The sequence below is a fragment of the Eulemur rufifrons genome, chromosome 1 (genome assembly GCF_041146395.1).
Source record: "Eulemur rufifrons isolate Redbay chromosome 1, OSU_ERuf_1, whole genome shotgun sequence".
NCBI lineage: Eukaryota > Metazoa > Chordata > Mammalia > Primates > Lemuridae > Eulemur > Eulemur rufifrons.
This window is the reverse complement of record NC_090983.1, coordinates 17511578-17526706: the sequence shown is the minus strand read 5'-3', so window position 1 is coordinate 17526706 and position 15129 is coordinate 17511578. Positions and strand designations below refer to the sequence as shown.

The 15129-nt window shown below is 46.4% G+C and overlaps 1 protein-coding gene across 1 annotated transcript in view; it reads left to right on the top strand.

The window, feature by feature from the left end:
* TTLL4 (tubulin tyrosine ligase like 4) overlaps window positions 1-10188 on the top strand; it is a 36763-nt gene extending 26575 nt beyond the window's left edge. Inside the window, exons 8-20 of the mRNA XM_069478610.1 lie at window positions 270-346; window positions 1002-1193; window positions 1294-1376; window positions 1594-1722; window positions 2215-2337; window positions 2607-2705; window positions 3031-3165; window positions 3933-4070; window positions 5688-5790; window positions 6810-7020; window positions 7158-7228; window positions 7629-7714; window positions 8165-10188. Coding sequence (XP_069334711.1) covers window positions 270-346; window positions 1002-1193; window positions 1294-1376; window positions 1594-1722; window positions 2215-2337; window positions 2607-2705; window positions 3031-3165; window positions 3933-4070; window positions 5688-5790; window positions 6810-7020; window positions 7158-7228; window positions 7629-7714; window positions 8165-8423 — 1706 coding nt within the window. The 3' untranslated portion in view covers window positions 8424-10188. The remainder of the gene's footprint in view (window positions 1-269; window positions 347-1001; window positions 1194-1293; window positions 1377-1593; window positions 1723-2214; window positions 2338-2606; window positions 2706-3030; window positions 3166-3932; window positions 4071-5687; window positions 5791-6809; window positions 7021-7157; window positions 7229-7628; window positions 7715-8164) is intronic.
* The last annotated feature ends 4941 nt before the right edge of the window (window positions 10189-15129 follow it).

Below are 15129 nucleotides of genomic sequence, written 5' to 3'. Positions count from 1 at the left end.
GTAGGGGCAGCTGGGGACCATGTCCTGAAATTTCCAACCTCATAGGAGGGCACAGTAGCTCTGAAGGCCCTCGGGGCTGAGCCTGTTGCTCAAAATGGGGAGACAGAGAGCCATTGTTCTATCCCTGGCCCCAGGCCCTCATGTAGGACAGCTCCATGGCAACTCTTCAAAAACCCAGTCTGGGAGCTGTGCCCAGGCCCAGTGGTATTTCTGGGGCCCCTGGGCCTCTTTCTGTCCCTGGGACTGACTCCCTGCTGTGCCTTCTGCAGGAAATGATGACTGGCTGGGCTGCTGGGGTCACCACATGAAGTCTCCTTGTTTCCGATCCATTCGAGAGCATCAGAAGGTAGGGGCCCTTTCTGAGGAGCTGTTCCCCTGGACTTTGGTCTAGGCCAGGAAGAGGAAAATGATAGAAAAGTCAGGAAAGTTTATGGAGAAGAAAGTACAGGAGGGGAGAGTGCAATGTGAGACTCTAGCAGATCATGAACATCTCTACTTAAGGTATATTGTCTTCGGCAGTTGCATCCTCTCTAGGACATTTTTCCTTCTGATGTGTTCTGGATGCATTGCTTATTTTCAGTTTATTGTTTCCCCTGTAACCACACACATTGTCTCCATTCCCCCAAGCTGAGTATGTGTAAGAGGGCTTCTGGTCTCATGTTGGAATGAACTAGTGTCTTGCCCCCAGACCTACTAAAGGCTAGATGCTTTCCAGTCCTTGTCCCTTAGGTCGTCAAGGAAAAAGATTTAACAGCTTTTTCTTTGCACTTAAGGTGATTACCATGTCTGTTTCAATCATTATTGTGTTTTGTTTGCGTTTTAATCATCTTTGGGTGCATGCTCAGCTGTTGGGTACTTAAGGACCATTAGGGTAGCGACAGCAAGATGGAATAGGAGCTTGGAATGTTGCTAAGGAAGTTGGAATGGTAGTGAGTCTTGTCATCTTCCTCGTGGTCTCACCTCTGCCCTCCCTTGGCTCTCATCCTTTCTCCTTTCTGTAGCTAAACCACTTCCCAGGTTCATTCCAGATTGGGAGGAAGGACCGGCTGTGGCGGAATCTGTCCCGCATGCAGAACCGCTTTGGCAAGAAGGAGTTCAGTTTCTTCCCCCAGTCCTTTATCCTGCCCCAGGATGCCAAGCTCCTGCGCAAAGCCTGGGAGAGCAGCAGCCGCCAAAAGTGGATTGTGAAGCCAGTGAGTAGATCACAGTGGGCAGGAGACTATGGTCTGAGAGTAGGAAAGACAGTGTTTTGGGTCCAGAGCAAATCTTGTCTCCTTTCTACTTGACTTCTAGCCAGCATCAGCTCGAGGCATTGGCATCCAGGTCATTCACAAGTGGAGTCAGCTCCCCAAGCGAAGGCCCCTCCTGGTACAGCGGTGAGCCTGTCTCTCCTCATCTTCTCTGCTTCCTTGGCCTCAAGGTTTCCTTCTTACAATGTTCTTCTGCCCTTTGTCCTCCTAGCCAAAGACCTTCCTTGGCCAACTATTTTAATGTCTTTATCTTGGGGGTTGTTAGCTGGCTTCTGCCAAGGCTCAGTTATCCACTGAGCCCTGTCATCTGGCTGGATGAGAAGTTGGCCTTTCTCCTATGTAGGTATCTGCACAAACCCTACCTCATCAGCGGCAGCAAGTTTGATCTGCGGATCTATGTTTACGTCACTTCCTACGATCCTCTACGGATTTACCTCTTTTCGGATGGACTTGTCCGCTTTGCTAGTTGCAAGTATGTGATAGTGGGAGGTGTCACCCTGACAGTATTGGGGGATTTATTTTCCCCAGAGGGAGGGAAACTAGAGGACACTATACAGAAAGATAACAAACGTTTTGGTAGTTTTTGTTAGCAAGGGGGAAGGCAGGAAATAGGAAGTTAGGAGGTTCTCTACTTCACTGAATCTGGGGAGGGTCTTCCTGCAGGATTGACATGGGATAAAAGAGATGAGTTGAGCTGTGGTTATCTAGAACTTTGCCAACGGATGTACTTCTCAGGCTCTTGTGGATCTGAAAAGATCTGTGCACTTGTCCTTTACCTTCTGGGAATTTGGGGAACTGTGGATTTGGGGCCACATGTGGCCCTCCGGATCCTCGTGTGTGGCTGCTTGACCAAATCCAAATTTTACACAACAAATCCTTTTAAAGGCCACATGTGGCCTTGAGGCTGCAGGTTCCATCTGTGCTCTCGCCATCTTACCTCTGCCTGTCTTCTCTTTACTTTCAGGTATTCCCCTTCCATGAAGAGCCTTGGCAATAAGTTCATGCACCTGACCAACTACAGTGTCAATAAAAAGAATGCTGAGTACCAGGCCAACGCAGATGAAACGGCCTGCCAGGGACACAAATGGTACTGAGGGCAGAGTGTCCCAGTCCAGTGAATGCCTAGAGGAGTACAGGGTTCTGGGGTTTAGGGAGGTTCAGGGGATGATGAGTGGAAGATGACATAAACACTTGTCAGTTCAGAATTGATCTCTTTGTATCCAAGTTCACCTCTTTCTTAATTCAAAATGTCAAAGGAAGAGATAGGAAGAAAATATCTTTAGGCCTCTTGTTCCTTTTTCTTTCTCTTCTTCATGACTCATTCCTAGAATATAACCCCAGATATTCCCCCTGCAGGGCACTGAAAGCTTTGTGGAACTACCTGAGCCAGAAGGGAGTCAATAGCGATGCCATCTGGGACAAGATAAAGGATGTTGTTGTCAAAACCATCATCTCGTGAGTCATACTGCCACCCTGGGTGTGAGGCCTGCCACTGAACCCCTCCTTTCTCGTTGGCGTCCACACTGTTCTGCTCCAGGTTTTGACCATGCTGTGGGTCAGTTTTGAGGACAGGGAATAATAGGAAGAAGTAGATGGAATTAAATTCTGCTCATCTACTGAACTTATCCCCAGGAGCTCCCAGATCAGCGGCATCTCTTGAGAGCCACCTTTCCTGGGTTGCTTCTGCCACCTATCTGTGGGCCACTCAGTTAGCAGGGTAGCTCTGAGTAGGGCCCCCTGGGAAGAACTAAGCTGAATACTTCCCCATCCTCACGACTAGGTCAGAGCCCTACGTGACCAACTTGCTCAAGATGTATGTGCGGCGGCCCTATAGCTGCCACGAGCTCTTTGGTTTCGACATCATGCTGGACGAGAACCTCAAGCCCTGGGTCCTGGAAGTCAACATTTCCCCAAGGTAGGTGGAATTCTCAGGGCACTCACAGTAGAATCAGTCCTTCCTATATTCACATGATCCCATTGCCACTCTAGTCTTTGGGGAGGATCTTTCCTTCACTAGAATTTGTGTTTTCCCTTGATGGTCTGTGTGTTTGTGCATTTACTCATTGTTTGCCATTATCTTAAGGATCTTTGAGAATGGAGAGAGGTTGTTAAAAGTTGTTCTTTTCTAGTCGATACCTACCACTTGCTTTCCTCTAGCACTGTGGTACACAACCCCCTGGGCCGCGGACCACTGATCCACGGCCTCTTAGGGACCAGGCCACAGAGCTCCGCTGTCCCCCTCTCATCTGTGGAAAAATTGTCTCCCATGAAACTTAAGAAGGGGAAGGGGGTCGCACAGCAGGAGTTGAGCAGCAGGGAGCATTTACAGCTACTCCCTATCACTTGCATCACCACTTGAGCTTCACCTCACTGCCCCCCCCCACCCCCCACCCCTCATCCATGGAAAAATTGTCTTCCCATGAAACCAGTCCCTTGTGCCAAAAAGGTTGGGGACTGCTGCTCTAGCAGACCAAAGTCATGGGCAGCTCTACTACCCTAAGTGAGGTTATTCACTCTCTTTGGGGCAAGAGACCCTCACGGGGTGATTGTGTGTTTGAATGTTTGAGCATCTTTCATCCTAGGGAAGCCAGGGAGTAAAGGAAGCTAGCCCTGACTTGGGCATAGGACCAGAAACTGTTCTGGAGTGCTACTTTGACCACTCTTTGCATCTTTTCCCTAAAGCCTCCACTCCAACTCTCCACTGGACATCAGCATCAAAGGCCAGATGATCCGTGACCTTCTGAACCTGGCAGGTTTTGTCCTGCCCAGTACAGAGGATGTCATTTCCAGTTCCAGCAGCTCTAGCAGCTCCACCACCAGGTCAGCCCCTTTGCTTCTGTGAGGACTGGCGGGCAGCATGAACAGCCCTGTGTGATTCTGGAAGGAAGTGGTTTCTGGGCACTCCCTCCTGCTTGGGCCTTTGCTGCTCAGTCTTCTCCTACAGTCCACCCACACACCATTGCCTGAAAGTATGTTTGGTTTTATTGCTTCCCTGCTCAGGAATCACGGGGCCTGGTAATCAGATTTCAACCCCTTAGCCAGGTGCATGGGCGTACACCTGTAGTCCCAGCTACTTGGGAGGCTAAGGCCAGGAGGGTTGCTTGAGGCCAGAAGTTCGAGGCTATAGTGTGCTATAATGGTCATGCCTGTGAATAGCTACTTCACTCCAGCCTGGGAAATGTATCAAGATGCTAAACTCCTTACCTGGACATTTGAGGTCCCAGCCTCCTTTTTTGAGATACATCTCTATTCCTTCTCCTGGCTTCTCTGCTCTGACAAAGGATTACTTACAGAACTTCAAGGTTGGGTCAGTGAGTCCAGTCTCCTCTGTGAAACATTCATTGCCCCTTGGTGTTCCCCTATAGTGTTCTTTCCTCTGCTCACAAGGTTTTTTCCTCCTGAAATGCGCCTCAGCCAGACCTACCTTTTGTAACCACACTTATCTATCAAAGCCTTGCTCAAGACATCTTCATGAAGCCAGCTCAGTATGGGTTTTTTCCTCCATACCCCTAAAGCACTTGGAACCACTTTTGAGGGGAGGGAGCTAATAGTATCTGAGATGTGTAAGGAAAAACCTATAACTTGCCCAACAACCCTGTACGGTTAGTATTAGTATCTGTAGTTTACGGATGAGAAAACTGAACTGAACTGAGATCACTGGGATTAAGTAACCCATCCAAGGTCATTCAGCTAGAGAGTGGTAGGACTGGAATTCAAGGCCTGATTTGCCTGTAACAAAACTTGCTTTCCCCACTGTACCCTGTAGACTCACGTTTGGCCCTGTCCTGTGGTTATTGGTCATTGGTCATTTGACTCATTCTACCTGCCATGCTATAAGCTCCTCGGAGGCAGGGGCTGCTTTTTAGTCATCTTTTTTTTAAAAGACAGGGTTTTTTAGAGACAAGGTCTTGCTATGTTGCTCAGGCTGGCCTTGAACTCCTAGGCTCAGGCGATCCTCCTGCCTCAGCCTCACAAGAAGCCACGACTACAGGTACGTGCCACCACACGTGGCTTCCGTCATCTTTGTTCTCTCTCAGTAGTGATCGCAGTAATTGTAATAACATGGATGATGAAACTGAGGTGCAGGGAGGGTGAGTCCCTTACCTAGGGTCACGCAGCAGATAGGGCAGAGTTGGGTAAGGGCAGAGTTGGGTACATAGTAAGTATTCGCTAAATTAAGCTAATTGAAGTATACAGTGATTAGCTTATTCCAGGGTCCTCTCTTCTTATTCAGATTCAACCTAAAGAGGTGCTTTGTACTCGTTAGTTCAGTGTAGTGTATTTTAGTTCGATCTACTCAAGTAACAAACATCTGTTCATATGTCTTTGTCTTCTCTTGAGAAGGGTGTCTTCCTGGGCTGGACCTTCTCTCCATATTTCCTCAGGATGGGAAGCTGCTGACCCTACTCTTTGCTTTTTTTCCACCCCTTTCCTTAGCCTGCCCAGCTCCCCCAGGGACAAATGTCAAATGACTCCAGAGCATTTCACTGCACAGAAGATGAAAAAAGCCTATTATCTGACCCAGAAAATCCCTGATCAGGTAAGAGATTGGTCTTCCCCCTCATTGCCAGTAGAAAGATTCCCTGGTCAGACATTTGGGACCCTAAGGCAACCGGTTTTTCCTCTCTGTAGTGCAGGATTTTTTTAACCCAGGTCTCTGATCCCCTTGGTTTGCAGAGATTTGTTGGCATGGATGTCATTCTGGGAGAGAGTTGATTGTCTTTATCATGTTTTTAAGAATCATTGCTCTTAGCAAAATGCTGCTTTGGCCCATTCTTGGGTCTGACCTGCAGACCTATCCTTTGAGCCTCTTTCCCTAAGAGGTACAGTGAGACCTGGGAGGTTTGACTTTCCCTGAGCAGATGAGGGAGCCAGCTAGCAGAGTGGCAGGCACAAGGCTGGTGCCAAGTCTTATGAGTTGCTGGATCCTGATCTTGCCTTTATCCAACAAACCACTTAACCTCTCAGGCCCAGTGGCTCCCTTGGCCCCAAATAAGAGTTATATTTCCCCACCAGCTATGTTCAGTAGACATAGATTTCTTCCTTTTTTTTTTTTTAGACAGAGTCTTGTTTTGTTGCCCAGGCTAGAGTGAGTGCCGTGGCGTCAGCCTAGCTCACAGCAACCTCAAACTCCTGGGCTCAAGCCTCCGGCCTCAGCCTCCCTAGTAGCTGGGACTACAGGCATGTGCCACCATGCCCAGCTAATATTTTCTATCTATATTTTTAGTTGTCCAGCTAATTTCTTTCTATTTTTAGTAGAGACGGGGTCTCGCTCTTGCTCGGGCTGGTCTCGAACTCCTGATCTCGAGCGATCCTCCCACCTCGGCCTCCCAGAGTGCTAGGATTACAGGCGTGAGCCACCACGCCCTGCCTACGTTCAGTAGACTTAGGAACAGATGAGGTACAGAGCTGGCCCACCAGGCTGCTGTGGTGGTCCCGTGAAAGTCCTGGAGCCATAGGACCCCAGGACCGTGCTGCCCGTCTCCCAGCTTCTTAATTCTCTGCCTCCAGCTTACACTGTGTGTCACACTCTCTCCCTTCCTATTCCTTGGACCATAGGACTTCTACGCATCTGTGCTGGATGTCCTGACTCCAGATGATGTTCGGATTCTGGTTGAGATGGAAGATGAGTTTTCTCGCCGTGGTCAATTTGAACGAATTTTTCCTTCTCGGATCTCCTCTCGCTATCTCCGCTTTTTTGAGCAGCCGCGATATTTCAACATTCTCACCACCCAGTGGGAACAGAAATACCATGGCAACAAGCTCAAAGGTGATGTGCCCTCAGGTGGCCATGTATAGTGAGAGGTTAAATTTCAGTACACCAAGAAATTGGCCTCTCTAGAAAGAAGAACTGGCCAACTGATTCCACCCTCTTAAGTCTCCCAACCCCTGCTAATCTTGTTCTAGGAGTAGATCTGCTTCGGAATTGGTGCTACAAAGGATTCCACATAGGAGTTGTCTCTGACTCTGCTCCGGTGGTGAGTGCTGCCAGTGTTGGGGGACAGCTCCTTCTCAGGCCTCTCCCTCCTCTGCCTTAAGAGTACAGCAGGAGTTGGGTTGTAGATACAGACCCTCTCACCTATCTCCTAGGCCCTGCCTCCGTGTCTCATCACCCTCTCCTTTCTAGGGAATAATTACCTCCAGGATTCCCTGGGTGCCTTTCTTTCAAGGATCAAAAAGTACTTTGTAGGCCTTAACTTCTTGTCTGATTCAGGAGAGAACCAAGACTTTTTCTCACATGGGCCCATGCCTGAAGGGTAGGGAAGTGGGGAGAGCCCCTAATCACTCAGGTAGAGCTGGAAAAAGAGTCCCAATTCCCCAGACTCCTGCCTTGCCTCTTCCTAGCCCTTTTGGCCTCATTGCTTCCTTTGCTCTTAGTGGTCTCTCCCGACATCACTTCTGACTGTCCCAAAGGGTGACGTAACGCTCAATGCCTTCAGCAAATCGGAGACTGGCAAGCTGGGGTGAGTGCTTCCTGGGCAAGGGAAGGGCTATTGGCTGTGAGTTTGGGGAGTTTGCTTCCTTTCTTCCCAGTCAGACTGTGGCAGTGAGGTTAGCATTATCCAACTGGGAGTAGTTGGGAGTATCAGAGCATACAGCTACCTTATCCTCTTCCTGGTGGCTCTTGGTATGTCCAGTGGAGCTAAGCTAGAGCACAGAAGCATCTGCTGAAGCGGCCATTTTCAGCCATGCCTGCTAGCTTTAGAAGTCCTTAGCCCTCCTGTCCTCACCCACATTCAAACTCGTACGTAAGCACGCAAGTCTTCAAGTAAATAAAATATTTTTATGGTTATTAATATATTCATATCATTATGGTCTACAGTGCCATAATGTTCTGAATGCCTGGTCCAGACTCTGAAGGCAAATCCCAGGTTAAAGTCTCAGCTACTTCTTTCCCCACCTGTTCCCTTCAGAAAACACAGCTCCTCTGAGGGAAGCCCACTGCTGTCTGAACTCGGGACCACACCCAAGCCCAAGAAGACTCAGGCTGGCCTTCCCCCTTTCCCCCGGAAACCCAGTTCCTCAAAGGACAGTGAGGATTCCAGCAAAGAGCCCAGCCTCTCCACCCAGACGTCACCTGTGGTCAAGTACTCTGGGTGGACTCCAAGACTTTCTGCCTCCTCTTCTTCCCAGTCATCCAGTGACTCCCTCGTGGCTACTGTGAGCCTATAACTGGCCTCTTTCCACAAGCCTCTGCCAAGGAGCCCCAGCGCCAGCTACCTCATGGGAACCGGCCTGCTGACCAGCCTGACCTTGCCCTCCACCTTGCCCCTCATCAGAGTATTTTTTTGAAGTGATTGCATTGTAGAGATGGGTATTTGGAGGGCTGGAGGGATGGTGGTGATGGGGAGAAGGTGAGGAAGTTTCACCCTCCGTCACCCTTCTGCCTGGCTGGCACCTCGTATCTCAGTAGAGAAGCCAGTGATGGCCACGCAGCCTTATAAAGCAGGGTTTGGTTTCTACCTTCAGAGAGCCACGTGTGGTTTGTTTCGGGCCTTGGTGCAGTTGTTGAGTTGAAGCTAAAGAGGAGAAAACGTACTGAACATATTTGAGCCAGAAGTCCTCTGTTCTGCAGTTGAGGGGGTGCCTCTGGAGGTCCACATTTCCTTAGGTCGCTCCTCACCCCTCCCCCACCCGTCCTGAAGAACCACTTTCAGAAACCTTTGGGCTTCCTCAGGGACAGACGGGAGAGGCCATGACATGTTTAGCCCATTTCATGTCATCCTAATTTTGAGGACTGGGGACTTTACCTCCATTCATACACCCACACAGCCAGTAGCTCTAGGTTTTCCTTTTCTGACTTCACATTACTATTTCTTCAGCCTTCTAGACTTCTCTCTTGTCACCTCTTTAGCTATTGGCTTTCTGTGAGGTGTGAGAGGTCCTGTGAACTTTGTGAATTTCCCACAGCCGCAATGAAGGAGCCCAGATAATCCCAGTTGCTGTTAATCGTGTCCATGTATCAAAGGACACATTCCATGGGGAGGGTGGAAGGAGGATGTGGTTTCCCCACAACATGGAAGAAGTCTCATGTTCTGCCCTCCAGCAAGCAGGTTCTGGTGGCTTGGCAGCTGGGTTTCAGGAGCAGTCACCTTTGAACCCAGTTTTCCTAAGGGAACACAGGCCTGACTGGGTTCAAGGCCACAGAGCAGGTAGATATCTGCCAATCCTAAGGCCATGTTGCTCAATAATTGTAGGATGGGCTTCCAGCCTAAACTCTTGTACTTAACAGAATCTACCTCCCTCTAGACTCAGTAAACAGTGAGTGTTGAATAAATGTTGACTGAGTGAACTGTACGTACAGAGTCCTTGAAGGATGTGAGCACTTGAACCAGAAGTTCTACTTTCTCTCCTGGGGGAAGCACAAGGTGGGAGAGTTGCATCAGAAAGGTATTTTCACTGGAACCATGCTCCTTTCTAACCCAGCACTTGCTGCTTGCCTCCTCCCCTTCCCTGTAGTCCCTTGACTTAGTTCCTCTAGCAGTGGCACATACAAGCAGCCATTTGACCCCATGTCTCTCTGATACACAGGTTTTCCCTTTGCATATCAGGCAGGAAGCTCGGCTACTCGGCTCCCCCCTGGCCTCTGGTTGCCTTCATTCCCTGGAGCTTTGAAAAGAGACTCTCCTGCTTCATGGCTCCTGGGGTTCTGTGGCAAGATGGGGCGGAGCCCTGGAAAGATCACTGAGAGGCCTGCCTGGGTTCAAGGCCACAGAGCAGGTAGCTGTCTGCCAATCCCAAGGCCATGTTGACAGTTGTAAAGAAAGCTTGGTGGCAAAGTCCAGGGCAGCACCTGCTGCTCAATAATAAGAACTTTAAAGTCGAGCCGTAGTGGGAAAGGTCCTTGACAGGCCTGGTACATCTTTTCTGATATAATTGAAGCGAACTCCCTCTCATGCCCCTGGCTACAGTATTCTAGTGTAGATGACGTGGGGAGTATGCGGCCTTCCTAAGAGAAAACCAGCCACCTGCTTAGCAGCTTTGTTGTGGCTGGTCCTCCCTGCAAGGACTTAGGCATGAAGACGTGTTTGAGCTGGTTTACTCCTTGAAAACCAATTTCAGCTCTTTGGTCTGAGAATCCCTGTGCAGCACAACCAGTCCATTTACATGCCACAGGTGGAGAGGGGACCAGCACCGCAGCTCGGTGAGGGTTGTGGGGAGGGTGGTGGGGGAGAGGGGAAGGACTTAGGAAAAGAAATGAGCAATGAGAATATAGAGGTCTCAGTGTTAAAACATGTTTATATGTACACTATTTCAAGTTTTCATCACATTTGAGCATCTGATAGGTGTAGGTGTTTTGCTGGGTGGGCGAAAGGTATGAGACTTACGTATCACATTTACCTTTCACTCTTGAGAGAAAATTAAATTGTGTATTAAGGATTCAGCATATGTACTTCCGCACCAAATACCACAATGTGAGGTATTCAGCTGAATAGGGATTTTTGAGAAGTAACGGGATTTTTTTGTACAAGTTTAAGTTTGGGAGTATAGTGAAATAAATATTTTTCAGAATATGTCAGTTGTTTTTCTAAGTCGATAACTTACCCAGTCTATTTGGAGGCAGGGAAACAAGTGTTCCTGAGACAAGGAGTGAAGTACAGGCTATTTCTAGAGTAGTAAGGACGTGGGGTGGAGAGTGGAAGGGTGGTCACTATTCCTGCTTATTTCACATCCACTCAGGATTGATGGGAAACTCAGTTTCTTGGAATAAATACTAACAACGAGGTGGCATTGTGTCAGGAAAAGATCAAGAACCTCAGAGGCTGACCTTGGGTTTAAACCCCAGATATGCCGTTTACTGTGTGACCTTGGGCATGTCATCTAACTTTTTAAGTCTCCATTTGTTTATAATCTGAATATAATGCCTACATTGCAGGGTTGTGGAAATTTAAGCCAAGTATAGTGAAAGTGCTTAGGACACAGAGGACACTCGTGCACGGTCACTCACTCCTTTCTCCACTTGCTGTCCAAACTCTGTGCCTTGGGTAGGGATAGGCAGGCAAGAAATGTAAAACCCTTTCTTCAAGGGAAGTGGAGCAGCTATAAAGATACTGTAGAACGAAGGAGCCAGAACAGGGTCTAGATACCTCAACACCCTCACCTTTCACCCCCGTGCACACAGAAACACGATCATCATGATTCATTCTCCGATTACGTTATCACTGTTTTGGCAAGTTATTTCTTTGGTTAAATGTTCCACAGTCAGAATGCAAATTCCCTGGGAAAGGAAGCACATTAGGTATCAAGAGTATGTGAATTGAATGAGATTGCTAAGTTACTTCAAGCGAGGCTTTGATAAGAAAGGGAGAGCAGGGGGGCAGTGGGTGTCAGGTGGCTAGAAAGAGATGCAGGGTACAGAAAATAGAGACCTTGGATGGAACAGGAGCCAAGAACAGGTTACAGATACATTCTCATGGCATCAGGCTATTTGTCTGAGGGTGACTATTGCTCCAGTCACCTGAGCCAAAGGATATCTGATGGCCTGTGGGACAACCCAACACTGGTAAGGGCCAATGGAAGAGGATGGTCATCTGCATACAAAGACCTTTCCACCTCCTCCTCAGTTGAATTACCCAAGACAAGGTGATCACCAAAGACAGCCAGAGGATCTCCCCTCCTGGCTTCTTGATTTGTCCTCTAAGGCTCACCTCTCACTACCACTCAAATCCCCCGCTTTGGGACTTGGAAACATTGATGACTTTCAGAGATGTGTGGCTAAGAGCTCCATTTTATGCCCTTTGAGATTCTGCTTGAGCTTCTCAGACAATCCTTTGCCTTTTAGATTCCCCTGGTAGCTGAGTTTGCACACTCATCAATATCCAAGGGTCACAGGCTCATTTGACTTCCCTCTTCACCAGCTTTGGACCAGTGAAGCTGCAAGCAGTCTTACGTTGCTCTTAAGATTTTTCACATAGGTGAAAGAACACAAGAAGGATCAATAGCAGGGTAGTTTCTAAAACCTATTTGTGCCTTAATTATTATAATAGACTGAGACACTTGGAATGCCAGGGACTGCCACAGGAAAAGCTAACAGAATTTTGAAAATATACTTAATCTAAGTTTCAATTAGTAAACTGGAGACACCAAAGCCTACCTTATAGAATAGTTATGGGGATTAAATAAAGAAAAAGTCAAATACCTAACAAAGTGCCTGATATATATATGGTACAGTCTTAATATAGTAGATTCTAAAACAGACCAAAAACCACCACCAAAAATAATTCTTCCTTAAAGTAATGGTACTATAGTGCACAATAATATTACAATAGCATGTTAATATTATAAAACTATGATAAAAATATACTTTGATTCTATTCATAGGAGTTTAAAACTGAGGATTTGAGATAATTAGCTTAGAAATATTAGAGCCCCTATTAGAGAAGAGCAATTTACAGTGATACACAACTTACTAAAATTGTTCACATTTAAAAGATAAAAGAGCAAGAATCAGTGAGACTAGAGCAACTGGAATCCGTATGTTGCTGGTGGCAATGCAAAATGGCACACTGGAAAATAGCTTGGCAGTTCCTCATAAAGCGAAACATACCCTTAACATATGACCTAGCGGTTCCACTCCTGCAGGCAAATGTTCATAGCAGCTTGATTCATAGGTCCAAAAACTTGGAAACAACCGCTTATCCAACAATGAATAAACAAGTTGTGATATATGTGGTGGAATACAACTTAGATATTAAAAAGGAGCAAATTGATTTATGCAACAACAGGGATGAATCTTAACATAATGCTAAGTGAAAGAAGCGAGAAACAAAACTTTATGATTCCATAATATTCTAGAAAAGGCAAACTATGGTCACAGAAAGCAGATTATGGTTGCCAGGGCCTGTAGATGAGGGAGGGGGTTGACTATAAAGAGGCACAGGCTTTAAGATTCTGTATCCTTGATTGTGGTGCTGGTTACATGACTGTATTGTTGAAACTCATCAAATTGTACACTTAAATGCGTGAGTAGTAGTGTGTATAAGTAAATAAAACTGATTTTTTTTTAAAGCACAAGGAGATACCATTTCATGAGTCATATGCAAATTAAAACCGCAATGCGATAACACTAGAATTGTTAAACTTTAAAAGGCAGCCAAATCTAAATGTTGGAGAGGATGTACAGCAATTGGAGCTTTCATACATGACTAGTGCAACCACTATGGAATGCTAACAGTTTCTTACAAAGTTAACATGTATCAACCTATGGCTCAGCAATTCTACTCCATGGTATTCTCCAAAGAAAAGGAAAAAACAAAAAATGAAATCCTATGTCCACCAGAATGTTTATTGTAGCTTTATTCGTAATAACAAAAAATTGGGAACAACCCTAATGCCACTCAACAGGAGATCAGATAAACTGTGGTATGGAGTACCACTCAGTAATAAAAAGGAGCAAGCTGCTGGTTTATCAACATGGATGCATGGATGAATCTCCAAAGCATTAAGTTGACTGAAAGAAGCCAGAGTGCGTACCATATAATTAAATCTAACCTGTAGGGGTTAATACTGTAGTAAGAAAAGATTGACAAACTTTCTGAGGTGGTGGCTGTGCTCTAATTCTTGGTTTGGGTGTTGGTTACATGGGTGATGCACTTGTTAAAACTCAAATTGTACATTGAAGACCTGTGCAATTTAAGGATAGCATTAAAAAATTTAAAGTGAAGTTGACATGAAATTATTAATAGTTTAAAGTGAACAATTCAGTGGTATTTATTAAATTACAATGTTGTGCAACTGCCAGCTCTATCTAGTTCCAAAACATTTTCATCAACCTAAAAGGAAACTTGTGCCCATTAAGCAGTTGCTCCCTACTCTTCCGTCTCCCCAGCCCCTAGCAACTACCAGTCTGCTTTCTGTTTCTATAGATTTACCTATTCTGGATATTTCATATTGATGGAATAATATTTGGCCATTTGTGTCTGGCTTTTTAGCATGTTTTTGAGGTTCATTCACTTTGTAGCATACATTACAATGGAATAATATTCCATTGCATGTATACAGCACAATTTGTTTACCCATTCCTCCATTGATGGGCATTTGGGCAGTTTCCACCTTCTGGCTATTGTGAATAGTGCTGTTGTGAACATTTGTATTCATGTATTTAAGTACCTGTGGTTGATTCTTTTGGGTATTGTATTAGTTTGCTGGGGCTGCCATAGCAAGTTACCACAATTGAGTGGCTTAGAACAATGGAAATTTATTGTTTCTCAGTTCTGGAAGCTCAAGGTCCCAAATTAAGGTGTCAGCAGTGTTGGTTCCTTCTGAGGGCTGTGAGAGAGAGTCTGTCCCATGGCTCTCTTCAAGCTTCAGGTGGTTTCCGGGCAATCTTTGCATTCCTTGGCTTGTGCAAGCATCACCCCAATCTCTGCCTTCATGTTCACATAGCATTCAACCTATGTGCATGTCTCTCTACAGATTTTCCCTTTTTCTTAAGGGCTGTAGTCATACTGGATTAGGAGCCTACTCTACTAGTATGACTTCATCTTACCTACTTAAATCTGCAGTGACGTTATTCCCATATAAAGTCACATGCTGAGATACTGGAGGTCAGCTCTTCAACATATGAATTTGTGGGAGAAGGGGTGCAGACACACAATACAACCCACCACAGACATATACCTCGGAGTGGAGTTCGCAAGTCAGGTCAGCTACTAATAATTCTGTGGCAATGGCATTGTCAGCCTTTGTGTGCAGCTCTCTGGAATAATCATGATAACCATAGAGATGTGTGGTGTATTTAGAGTTTGAAAATCTGTTTGATTGACATCCCAAATCTGGATATTCTTTGGCAGAGGGCAATACATTTTAAGACACATCTCTCTTGTAGAAAAACTGACTCAAAATCAGGATCCATGGGCTTGGTAAGTGCCGGGTATGT